The 12,743-nt window shown below is 35.0% G+C and overlaps 4 protein-coding genes across 6 annotated transcripts; 2 read left to right on the plus strand and 2 right to left on the minus strand.

Moving 5' to 3' along the window:
* The first annotated feature begins 1,769 nt into the window (after window positions 1-1,769).
* LOC105736093 (uncharacterized) lies at window positions 1,770-6,005 on the plus strand. 2 transcript variants are annotated; one of them, XM_086902410.1, is made up of 7 exons: window positions 1,770-2,895; window positions 3,072-3,211; window positions 3,284-3,450; window positions 3,561-3,723; window positions 3,799-3,894; window positions 3,998-4,209; window positions 4,284-6,005. In XM_086902410.1, exons 1-7 carry the CDS (start codon window positions 2,857-2,859, stop codon window positions 4,430-4,432), a joined length of 966 nt encoding a protein of 321 aa, XP_086758536.1. In that variant the 5' UTR covers window positions 1,770-2,856; the 3' UTR covers window positions 4,433-6,005. The 2 variants fall into 2 exon arrangements, with proteins under 2 accessions (XP_086758536.1, XP_086758537.1); XM_086902411.1 differs by having other exon boundaries at window positions 3,618-3,723; window positions 4,284-4,449.
* Window positions 4,446-6,613, minus strand: LOC100871947 (E3 ISG15--protein ligase Herc6). The gene is made up of 7 exons (XM_012489475.2): window positions 6,130-6,613; window positions 5,714-5,969; window positions 5,456-5,646; window positions 5,256-5,385; window positions 5,058-5,184; window positions 4,815-4,989; window positions 4,446-4,692 (listed from the first exon to the last, which is right to left on the minus strand). The coding sequence occupies exons 2-7, from the start codon at window positions 5,962-5,964 to the stop codon at window positions 4,523-4,525; spliced, it is 1,044 nt and encodes a 347-aa protein (XP_012344929.2). The 5' UTR covers window positions 5,965-5,969; window positions 6,130-6,613; the 3' UTR covers window positions 4,446-4,522.
* Window positions 6,154-8,039, plus strand: LOC100872660 (ADP-ribosylation factor-like protein 3). Of its 2 annotated transcripts, XM_003696089.4 has the most exons (5): window positions 6,154-6,292; window positions 6,707-6,835; window positions 6,905-7,036; window positions 7,124-7,360; window positions 7,477-8,039. In XM_003696089.4, the coding sequence occupies exons 1-5, from the start codon at window positions 6,290-6,292 to the stop codon at window positions 7,516-7,518; spliced, it is 543 nt and encodes a 180-aa protein (XP_003696137.1). In that variant the 5' UTR covers window positions 6,154-6,289; the 3' UTR covers window positions 7,519-8,039. The 2 variants fall into 2 exon arrangements, with proteins under 2 accessions (XP_003696137.1, XP_086758538.1); XM_086902412.1 differs by having other exon boundaries at window positions 6,905-7,360.
* Window positions 7,875-12,670, minus strand: LOC100869638 (uncharacterized). The gene is made up of 6 exons (XM_003695847.4): window positions 12,207-12,670; window positions 10,029-10,233; window positions 9,125-9,876; window positions 8,750-8,951; window positions 8,439-8,657; window positions 7,875-8,350 (listed from the first exon to the last, which is right to left on the minus strand). The coding sequence occupies exons 2-6, from the start codon at window positions 10,209-10,211 to the stop codon at window positions 8,270-8,272; spliced, it is 1,437 nt and encodes a 478-aa protein (XP_003695895.1). The 5' UTR covers window positions 10,212-10,233; window positions 12,207-12,670; the 3' UTR covers window positions 7,875-8,269.
* Window positions 12,671-12,743: the final 73 nt, after the last annotated feature.

A 12,743-nucleotide genomic window follows, 5' to 3' on the forward strand; every position in this document is an offset into this window, starting at 1 on the left:
CATGTAAAGCGATCCATGCGAAACAAAAAAAAAAAAAAAAATTGTACGAATATAATGTTTGCAGTTAGGTGGGACCAAAAACAACTTTATATCTGTATGTGCATATCCAAGCAACGTGTAATTTAATTAATGAATTAATTAATTATCCATTATTAATGACTAGGTAAAGAAAAAGATCCATTGATAGCGATCAAGGACGATGACGAATCATTAACCAATAATTAGATTATTAAGTTTGTTTATTGATGCATTATTATATAATATAATTATTATTATTATTATTATTATTATTATTATTATTATTATTATTAACTTTATTGTCTTTACGATTATTATTATTATTATTATTATCATTATTATTATTTTATTTTATTTTATTTTATTTTATTTTATTCTATTTTATTTTATTTTATTTTATTACGATAATTAATGACGACGATAATATTATTATTATTTAAATGACGTTTTAAGACATGATTATTTAGATACCGAATAGAGCAGTACGTATCATTAATTATTTTTAATTATTATTATTATTATTATTATTATTATTATTATTATTATTATTATTATTATTATTATGAAATATTTTGTTGTATTATTTTCAATAAAATCGATTGAAAATATTTAATTTCCTCGGTTTTATTTTTTTTTTTTTATGTTTTTCCATTTGTTTTAGATTTCTTTTTGCAAGTGATTTCTTCTTTCTTTCAAACGTTATATATCTGGCTTTCGATCATTTTCTACGATGATGATAACAATTATAATGTTATTAATCGAGGGATCGACAAATTATCGTTAGTTAAGATAAATCAAAATTAGTTTGGACAAGAAGCGGAAAGAAAGACTTGAAATCACTTCTCGCTTAAATCCAACCAGTTTCTTCTTCCGCCCTTCTGTTTGATTTCTTATTTCCTCATTTCTTTTCTCTTTTCAATTTCTTTTAATTTTTATTTTTTATTCTTTATTTTTTTTTTTCTTTTCTTATTTTTTCTTTCTTTTGGATATATACAAATTTCATTGGCTGCATCTGTATACGATTTTCACTTCACAGAACCCCTCCAAGAGCACCCTCCTCTTACGCTCCTTTCTCTTCTCTCTGTATCATCTCTCCTCTCTCCCTCTTACTCTCATGTATCTTCGGATGATTATCGAGACTCGGGAAGAACGGGGGAAGACGGAACTTTGAACGATTGAAGCAGCGCTATATCACTTAGTGTAAAGCTATATTAAACTTGAAAAGCAGGAAAGAAGGTAAGGAAGGAGGAACGATAGAGGCAAAGATGTAAAAAAAAAAAAAAAAAAGAAAAAAAAAGAAAAAAAAGAATAAAAAAAAAAAATGGAAATTATATCGATGGATATGGGTGTATAAAGCGAATCGAAACGACGAAATTCGGGGCAAAAATGGAAACAAACGGAATGTTGTTAGGATACGAAAAATGCAGGGAAGAACGCGTGGAAGCAAACATGGAAAGAAAAAAAAAAAGAGAAAAGAAGAAGAAAAAGAAAACTGAACGAACACGAATTAAATTACGGAAAACGACAACAAGAGTAACAAAGAGCCGCAACTCAAATGTGAAAAAAAAAAAAAAGAAAAAGAATGAAAAAAGAAGAAGAAGAAGAAGAAAACAGAGAGAGAAACAAAAAGGATAATAGTTGTAAAAGCCACACACATACGCGTACACACATACACACACAAATGTACTAAGTAAGTTCATACTGCGTATTGCCTTTCTGACTTCGGTGTGAAAAATATATAAATAAAAAAAAAAAAAATGTCAGTCGTGCCGGGACTCGGGGATTTTCGAGCGACCGAATATAATATATAAGTATTTAAGTAGTAGAGAAGTATCCCGAAAAGTGGCGCGCTGTCGGTCGCGTTTTCCGTTTCCCTCGCTTCTCTCTTCTCGCGTTTACCCTTTTCCTTTTTCTTTTTCTTTTTCTTTCTCTTTTTTTTTCTTTTTTTGAGGGGGGAGGGAGGGAGAATAGGAGAGAAGAAGAAGAAGAAGAAGAAGGAACGAACGAACGAACGAACGAACGGGGGAAGAAACGGTTGCTCTTTTCTTTTCTTTTCTTTTCTTTTCTTTTTTTCTTTTTCCTTTTTTTCTTTTTTTCTTCTCTCTCGCCCATCCCACTCGGTCTTCCCACCTTTCGATCTCTTTTCTCGAGAATGGTCGTCGATCAAACACGGGCGCTATCCAATCCGAGAACTATCGAGCGAAAAGCGAAACGAAAGCCGCGACAAAGCGCGTCCGCGAAAGAACAAAAGGATTTTTTTTGCACGGTTCCGCAGAAATAATATGTCCCAGGAGCGCCCAAGTCCCCGTGTCCCTCCGCCGGCTGTGTCTGTTTCATGTTTTTCAATATTTGTAATTTATCGATAAAATTATAAAAGGTATCGATAACAGTCTAAAGTGTGCGCTACTCTACATAATATTATTATATATAAAGTATAAAAGTATACATTATATATATATATTATATATATATACATATATATTATATATGAGAAGTATAATATATATATATTATACACACATTGGGATTGGTGAGAATATACGGTTTTTTCGCTTTGGAGTGTTATTTTCTGAAAATATTGAACAAAATATGGAAAAAAAAAAATTAAAAAATAAAATCAATGAATAAAAAACGAACGAACCGTTCTACTGTGACTCTTTTTTATTACTGACATACATTAATTCCCGAAAATCTTGCCTCCTCGGTTTGATTCAATTTTTAAATTCGAGGCATCGATCTCTCGGAGCAGAGAGATTTTTTTTTTTTTTTTTTTTTTTTTCAGTGTCATCGTTGCAGACGACTCGCTTGGCAAAAAGATTAAAAATAACGACCTTAAGGATGAGTTGTAAAAAAAATGAAAACGATCAATCACACGAGGTTTTTAATTAAAATATTATATCCTTTATTCTTCTTTCTATCGAACATTTACATTTCATTTCCATTATTTCTTTGTACTTCCCTCCCCCTCCCCCCCCCTCCTCTCTCTCTAGCTGGATAAAATTTGATTTCGATTGTGTGAATTCGCGAAATTTATATTGTTTATAAAATTGTAGCAAGTAGAATCAGAGTTGACTCATGAAACCAATTGCAATGAATTTCCCAAAAAGTTTCTGCGAACACTTCCGCGTACGTTCAAATGCCTGCTCGACACATCGATCAATGTCGAAAACGACAAACCTCGAGATCTCATTAGGTTAGAATGATATAATATCGTGCTAATCGAAATATCGAATTGAAATATATGCAAACTTTTTCTTTTCTACAGATTGTTAGGTGAACTCCTCGATATTACCGATTACGCCACGAACATGGCGTCCTTTTGGTTTTTGGATACTCTGGCCCTATACATGCTACGTTACAAAGAGGAACTCGATGAGTGTTACATGGCTGTTCTGATCAGTTGGTTGACCGGTGAAATGAAATTGCTTCGAGGTAACGAGATTATAAAACGCTTGAGTTTATTTTATTTTATATATATATATATATATTTTTTATTTTTACATTATTATTCTATTTGTAATTCTATTTGTTATTTATGTAAGATAAGAAGTATACAAGGAAAGAATTTTTTCAAGAGATGAAAAACATTTTTATCGTAGTTGGTAACAAAATATCCCAACAGAATCGAATACCGTATTGGGAGGAAATTGTGTATGAAATGAAAGAAGAGATGAAGGAGAATGAATCGATGAACGAATCGAAAAGGTAGGTTGATCCTACTTGTCGTGTAAATTTTTATTGTCCGTTTTTAATAATGGCTCGTTACATGTTTGCGAGAAGTTTACAAGAGTCTATTTCGCAAGAAGATATGAAATTCTTAAGCAACATCGATCCTCTTTCAGTTTTGAATATCATAATTGATGCCACTTACGATATGTAAGTTCATTTTTTAAAACGAAACATTTAAAGTTTAAAAAGCGAGATAAGATTAGGATAGAAAAAAAAAAAAAAAAAAAGAAAAATAATTGTCGGTGAACAGGTACGCGAACGAATTACGATACGCCCTCGTTTATGCAGTTTTCATCGAGCCAATTGAAATACAGACTTATAATTTGCCATTTACTTTCCGACATCCACGTCCGTTCAAACCGGCCGAACATAGGATAATTCCTTTCAACATACAATTGCAAAAACTTCTAAAGAAAAACGAACTGTTACAAAAGCTTAAAAAAGTTGAAAAACATAAAAAAGGTGATGTAAAATGCAAATTTCCATTAAAAAATATTGCAAGAGACAAAACGAACTGTATGATTTCTATGTTACAGCTAAATTTCACGAAGTACCTCCAACCCCTCCACCTTCTTTGGACGATGAAATACAATTGAAATACAATCGTTTATTTATTTTACCATTAATAGAAGCAAACGAGGCATCGTACCATTTTGATACGAATACACATGGCGCACAACATTAAAGAATCAAAAACATAAATTATTAAAAAATTTTATTCTCTCTTTTTTTTTTTTTTTTTACAAATTTAACTTAACTGTTAAAAATTACAATATCAGTTTGTTATAAGAATTGTACCCCATTCACGACACTTGAAATCTTTAATAGTTCCGGGGATCATAGAGGTATCCAGTTTGATAAACTTCATCGAATTTGCAAGCTTTTCCGGAGATTGTCCTAATTGACCATATTTGTTACATCCACATCCCCAAAATGTTCCATCATCTGAAAGTGAATTTCACATTTATCTAATCAATTAATTATATTATTTAATTGGTAATTCTGTAATGACCATGCAGAATTGATCCCTCCCCCCCTTTTTTTTTAATATTATTTTTTCAACGTACTCGTCATACAAATCGTAAACGTATTTCCACATTGAGCTTTCTCCACAAAAATTTCAACGCTTTCGTTTTTATCATTTGTAAAATCTATCAATGTAGGCACAGCAATCACTTTGCTCTCTTGATTAATCAATCCCAATTCTCCGTTCGTATTCCATCCCCAAGTGTAGAGATCACCCTGTAATTAAAAACGATCGTTAAAAAGTATCTTTATCGATTCCATCTATTTATTGCAAGAGTATTCACTTGATTTGTTACTACAGCACTGTGCCAACCTGCAGCTGAAATTTGCGTTACTTTGATCCCAGCTAAAGCTTCAACGAGTTTTGGGTTGTCACAGTCCTCTAAATCGTTGTGTCCTAATTGACCACGCCTGTTTCGTATGAATCAATTCATTTTACTTTGATTGTATTAATTTGTGGAATAATGTAGAATGATACATACGTTCCCATTCCCATTGAATAAAGGTCACCATTCTCTGCTAACAAGATAGTGTGATCAAATCCACATGCAATATCTATGAATCGAACTCTCTTTGGAATATCAATCAGGGTAGGAATATTAAAAACTCGACCTAATAAATCATATTTTCAATGTGTATTATCACAAATTTTATTACTTGTTATATGTATTACAAAATGTACCTAAATTAGTAAGAACAACAGCGCATTCTTTTTGTATTACTTTAACAGGATATTCATTTTCTGAATCATTACTATTGCAAATAAAATTGATAACTTTTTTCCATGTTTTTTCATAGATTTTATATTGCCATATTTCATTATCATCAAATAAAAGTATTATTTTATCTTTACCAATTGCAGCTTGATTTATACTACAGATAACGATAGATAATAAAGTTTAGATTTGAACGTGTAATTTTCTAGTTATCTAAAATGTACCTATCTAATAGTTTTTCTGGTGGTGGTTGTATCAGTTGAAAATTTGAATCCGTTTCTTTGCTGTTTTCCTCAAATTTTTGAGAGATATATAGTTCTTTCCCTTTCCAAATAAGAAAATAACTCCAGCCTATTTGAAAACCGGTAATTCCAGAAAATGGTACTTTAGTAAATGAATCTACTATAAAGATAATATTTCCATTGTTAGAAAACAATGTACTGGTATTAAAACCAGCATAATAAAATGTCATCATTGTTTCTAAAAACAAAATACATTTTATACATATAGATTTTATATACATATTTTTTTTATACATATAGATTTGTAAGTTTTTTTTTTAAAGCTACATTTAATATTGAGCGATATAAAAGTAGATAAATGTACATCCGTTAATTTATGTCTCTATGCAAATATATACCGTGAAAGATTATTGGTCAAATGACGCAGGTACCATCAGTTTCCTTAGATACGAAAGAAACAACACAATAAATTCGACGGACGGTAACAGAACGATTGACGTGACGTGGTAAATTATTGCCACATTTTTTTGCTCTCGTTTCATAAACTAACAACAAGAAATGGTAAGGAAACAAAGAAAATTAATTTTCAATGCACTTCATAATAATATTCATCTTTCGATATCACTTAAAAAACATTTTCCTAAAACACGGATATTTGAAACATAACCTAACAACAATTGCACTCTTGAGTTTAAACATAACTAACATTATCACAATTGTATTTCATAAATAATCATTATCTAGTTAATTATACTCATTGTTTATTTCGTATTTTGATGTTTCAAATAAATATATATCGGTAAAAAATTAATAAAATTTTTGACAACAAATTCACACATTCTCACGCGAGTGCAACACTGCCATCTCGAAGTGATTTCGTCTGCTAGGTTAACGCGCGCGCCATTTAAATTTAAATGTTTGAATACTAACAAATATTTATTTGACTAACAATATATTTTCTTATTGATTCAACAGGGACTTTTATCAATTTTAAGAAAATTACGTTCCAATCCAGATAAAGAGTTGCGATTGCTCCTTTTAGGATTGGATAATGCAGGAAAAACAACAATTTTAAGATCATTGGCCAGTGAAGATATTACACAGGTATCATTGTTATGAATTTATATTTATAGTTTGATTATTCGTTACATATTTATTCATTATTTATTAAAGGTAACACCGACACAAGGATTTAATATAAAAAGTGTTCAAAGCGAAGGTTTTAAATTGAATGTCTGGGATATAGGAGGTGCTCGAAAAATTCGACCTTATTGGCGAAATTACTTTGAAAATACGGATGTTTTAGTAAGTTATATTAATTATCCATTAAACATCATCAGATCACAGAAGAGGTGCGTTAAAAAAAATTTTTTTTTTTTTCACTTTACAAAGATATATGTCGTGGATAGTGCGGATATAAAGAGATTAGAGGAAACAGGTCAAGAACTATCAGAACTTTTATTGGAAGAAAAATTGAAAGGTGTTCCATTATTAGTTTATGCGAATAAACAAGATCTTGGGCAAGCAGTCACAGCAGCAGAAATTGCCGAAGGCCTTGGATTACATAATATCAAAGATCGCGATTGGCAGATACAATCGTGCATTGCTATCGACGGGAAAGGCGTCAAGGTAAATCAATTATGCATATATATTTAAATGTTGCATTATATTATATTAAGTTAATTAAGTAATTAAAATTAAGTAATCCTGTTTAAAATTATTGACGAAATCTTATAATTTCACAGGAGGGACTTGAGTGGGCATGCAAAAACATTAAAAGAAAGTAATATTGGCATAATCGTCTTAAAAAATCGAACAGCTTACAACATCTGTATCTCATACATTCAACATACTTTTTATTTGGCTTTTATCTAATATTTACAAAAGCTGTTAACAGACAACGTAAACGAATGGATTTACTAGTCAATCAACTTCCGTCCTTCATGGAAGGAGCTTTCCTAAGCTCTAATTTACGATGCCTTAATGAATACGTCTATCTATAGTGTAAGACATGCCTTCTTACACGTGTTCTTCTTCTCGTAAGATAGAATTTTTATCTCTTGGAAAAAGATCTCTTTGGAAAAAAAAAAAGAAAGAAAGAAAATAAATAAATACAAAAGCGAATTAAAATAAAATATACAAATAAGTGGCGTATACATATATTTGATCGCTAGTGACTGCACAATTGATCAAAAAAAAAAAAAAAATGTTTTGCACTATGAAACCAAAAAAGTTACACGATGTGTATAAGAGAAGGTAAATAATCCTCACGTAAAATTCAGGCTAAATAAAATATTCATAAAATTAATGATCTTACTCTACTTATTCGACGATTGCGCCCTTATCTGTTCTTCTATGTACACTTAAAGGAAACGAGACATTCGATATTTTTTTCGGAACATCACTCTTTCCCTAACAAAAGTAACGATCTTACAAACTATAGATAGGAATAACAGCCGCGCGACACGGCTGTGTATTCATTGAATTGACTTTAAAAATCGTGAAATCTGTCTCTCACAAGATACACCAAATTAAGTATTAAAGTTCACTGTGAATATTTTCTGTGGTAATTCGGATCTCCTCTTCGTGGAAGTCTGTGCAGTCGGCTGGATACTTTTGCTAAAAATTGAAAGAAAATTTTTATAATAATTCGTATTGAAGTATAAAATATAAGTATACAATTTCTCCTTGTCAATGTGTTACTCACGATGCATCTATCGTGCTCCATGATGGCTCCATACAGAGTCCAAAAATTGGTCCCTAATTTGTTACTGACAGCCCAGGCAGCAGGAAAACTAGTCATTTTTGACATAACGCTTCGTAGACGGGGTTGTTCCCGATCCAATTCGTTCTTTTCATTGATGGTGCACAAGATTTGACTGGCGCATTGTGGCCTCTTGATCGCCCACTTGTACGCCCGATAAGACTGAAAATTAATCCTCGATTTTACTTTACTGCGATTCCATTTTTATACCTAATGTGTACCAAAATTATCCTATTTATTTATTTTTTCTTTACTTTTAATATCGGATTCATAATATCATTATTGATCATATCGCTCAGTCTATTGCTGATCCCTTTCGCATTTATTCGAGACATGATGAACCCTTTCTCCGAAGCCAACGCGATTAATTCCTTAATGTAAGCCACAGCTGGCTTGATATATTGCGAACTGTCCATTTTCATTCCCAAGTGTCTCTTTCCTACTGCGTTCACCAACCTATCGAAAAAAACACAACAACAATTACACGATAAAATCTAAATGCATTTTTCTTTTTTTTAAATATCGTTACAAATAATCTTCGAGACGTTTAATAAAAGAAAAAAAGTAACGACGCTTATTACATTTCAATTTTTTTTTTTTTTTTTTAAAGAACAATAGTACAATTATACCTGGAAAGACTCTCTGCTGGCCTAGTCGAATCGAACATAGCCGATTTGGGAAAGCCCTGCGACTTCAAGAAACTGTTTCCCACAAATTGGATCGTGTTCAGGTAACGTTGTTGGATTTGTGGATCGGATATATGCGAGATCCACTCCCCGACGTGATTCGTCAACGATCGTATCCACTTGCGCCTCAAGCTTGGATTCTCGAAACTGTCCAGCAGTTTCTCGTATTGGACGCGCCCCTCCGGATCCGACATTTGCCCGACAAATTGGGCCAGGCCGCTCTTCTTCCACAACGTTTGCCCCAGCTCCGAGTTGCTGAAGTGATCCCACATCACGTGCAGATTTTCCAGGATCGGTGGCATGTACCAAGAATGGCCGGAGTGATCGTGAATTTTTGCGGATGGCGCGAGCCCATCGTCGTCGATCTCGTTGCTTTCGCCGGCCAAGTTGGACAGCAGCATGGGCAACAAGCCCATTAACAAGTCGGAATTTCCTTTTCGGCCCATCAGCATGCTTCCCATGCTCACGATCCCCTCCAGATCGATTCCACGATCCTGTTTCGTTTCCACCGATGACGATCCATCGCTCCTTCGATCCTTTTCGTTGCCCGGATTCGTCACGCCATCGAGGACCGATCCGAGCATCGAAAAATCGATGCCTCCTTGACCGTTCTCGTTCCCCGAGAACAAACTTCCTATCCCTGAGACGATTTGCCCGACGCTATCCAGATTAGACTTTTCATACATGTTGCTCCCCTGCTTGAAACACAATTGAGATAATCTTCTTCTCTCTCTTCTTTCAATACGTAAGTTTGAAATTATTAATAGGATCTAATTTGAATTCTTTCCTATTTTATTTAATTTCTTACATTATACGAGTAAAATGTTGGAAGAACGAACGATTTTACCTCATTCGACCTGCCATCCGACTCTAAGAACGCTCTTGCCAGGCCTTGAAGCCCATTGATATTCTCCTTGTTCGAGAAGAATGATTTAGCCGCCTCGAGGAACACCGTCGAGGCACTCTCCTCCTCGCACTTGGCCACGACTGACAACGTGGCCAGCAGGATGCACGTTCTCGGCAGCCGCATCGTGATCCCTCTCCTTTTTGCTCTGCAAAAGAAAAAGAAAAGAAAAAGGATGAACGAATTAAAGCCTCGTTCGAAGCGCGGATCGAAAAATTCTATACTAAGATTTTCATTCGAGGAGTCGTTCACCCTAAACGGGATCTCGATCGACGACGTGGTCGAGTTATTTTAAGGACGACCCGTAACCAGGCCGCAGCCAGGATTTTAAGCGGGAGTATAATACACCGGAAACGTTTCGGCTCGTGGTCACTCGAATACCGTTGCACGTGGAACGTTATCGGACCAACGATCGAAGGCGGACATCGTCCAGCCATTGTCCGCCCGATTTCTTCGATTCGATCCATCGTTCCATCCCTCCTTCCACGCGAGATCGACGGGTGTCGCGCGAGGAAACCTGCCAACAATCGAACCTGCCCGGCTCTATTCTAACGCGCAGTATCTCAGTACCGTAAACCCGAATGGAAATTGACATTCTCCAGTTGGATTCGGGCTAACGGTACACGCTGTTAGTCATTGCTCCTCCAACGCGCCGAACTCGCGCCACAATTGACAATTGAGCCGAGCGGCGTTCGTTCAGCATCTTTTTTAACCAAATAACATCGATTCCTCGAAGAGAGCGGCGGACGAGGAACGATCGAAAAGCTTCGTAGCGAGCCACTTATATATAGATTTTCATCCGAACAGAGGGAGAGTGGAGGATTGCGGATGGTTGGCGCGCGGTCGAGAGGGAAAGCGAGGAGAACTCTCGGTTCGTGGTTGGTTTCCAAGGTCAACCGGCCATCGACATCATTTCTCGCCTCCCCCACGAGATATTCCATCCACCGCTCGCCCTTTCCTTCCAATTTCCTCTTTTTCTTTCTTCCTTTTTTTTTTTCGACCTCATTCTCTCTCTCTCTCTCTCTCTCTCTTTTTCCCTTGTTGCTCGAAGAACAGAAACAGAGTCAACGAGATAACGGTACGATTCGTGTATTATTAATGATTTTGTTCAACAACGCGTACCGTTCTTCTCGGACAGGTGATGCAGATTCCGATCTAAGATAGCCACGGATAAGAGCACAGAGAGAGAGAAGAATGGAGGCACTTATTAGACGATTCAATGATTCATAGATTCTGTATATACGTAACCGGTGTATTTTATTATGTAATTAAAGAAGCTCGTTAGACACGGTCAGAATACCTCTTTACAACGGTTATGTATGTGTACGAGCTATACGATTAATTTACACCATTGCTGTTTCGAGGGCGCGAAAATTTTTCGTCCTTTAAAAAGGTTAAAATAAGGTAATTAAAATAATAATAGCGAATTTTCCTTTTCTTTTTTTTTTTTTCGTGAAATACATTTACGTTAACGATAACGTTATTACTCGGTGTTATCGTTCTTTGTTTGTTTTTTCATACTGCGGAAACTAGACATGACTGTTGTGGCTAAACATGAGTAATGATAATAGTTTCTTTTTTTTTTTTTTTTACGATACTTATATATATATTGATTATCTTAGATCATTTAAATTTTTGTATGTATCGCGAAGTGGTAAATTTCTATTCGAAAAGTATATTCGTTTATTCTTTGTTTCTTTAATTCTTAATCTAACCAACCTAATCCAACCGCGAACGATAAATTTATCGATGATGAAATCATCGAGAATAATCTTGAAGAATTATATTTCGAATAGTAAAAAAAAAAAAAAAAAAGAAACAATCGACAAATTCATTTATCGAGTCGAGTCATGAAAAATCACGTAAGCGCAACAACGGTATTTACGATCAACTAGAGCGTGCTCGATTGTGCTTTCGATTTGGATGCGATCATTGAAGCTTGGCTACGCGACACGCGCCACCGCGTGTCAAGATGGGAACCGCGGTTCGAAAACTTGGTTCGACGATTCGAAAATTCGTTCCTTCCTCGTTCTCTCGTTCGTTCAAGGGGTCACAGATCTTTCGTTTTTTTCTCGCGAGAAAGACGCGATGAACCGTTTAAGAATGCGTTTCCGGGATTACCTGGACTCGAAAGAAAATAACGTGGATGCGACGAGTGAAGAAGCGATGGATGGATCCCGTTGGTCTCCACAGAGGCCGATGCACACCTGACACGACCAAGGTTGTGGCGTGACTGCTCGTCGAAGGTAGCCCGACGAACGGTACTTGCCTACCTAAGCCACGAGCGTGGAAACCCGATAACACCGTGCTTCGTTCACAGCTCTTTGCCACCTCTCGTCCATCCACCTCCTCCTCTCCAAATATTTCTCGTCCACGCGCGGATTCTCAATGGGATTCCGCCATAAATTTTCCATTCCGAGTTGGCCGGCGTGTATGCCATTTCCGGGTAAAAAAAAGTATCTAATAGAAACGAAGAAGAATTCGAGGAAGAATTGGAATCGGATAATATTTTATGTATCTAATGGAATTAAAAGGTTAATAAGATATAAATGATAAAAGAGAGATATTCTTTTTCTTTGGAACGGAGATGAAGATATTTATGTATACATAAAACCGGTCGTAGGATGGCCACTTTCGGTGACTCCAGTCATTCACCCC

Source organism: Apis florea, unplaced genomic scaffold, assembly GCF_048593485.1.
Source record: "Apis florea isolate Af1SG1 unplaced genomic scaffold, ASM4859348v1 contig_2272_pilon, whole genome shotgun sequence".
NCBI lineage: Eukaryota > Metazoa > Arthropoda > Insecta > Hymenoptera > Apidae > Apis > Apis florea.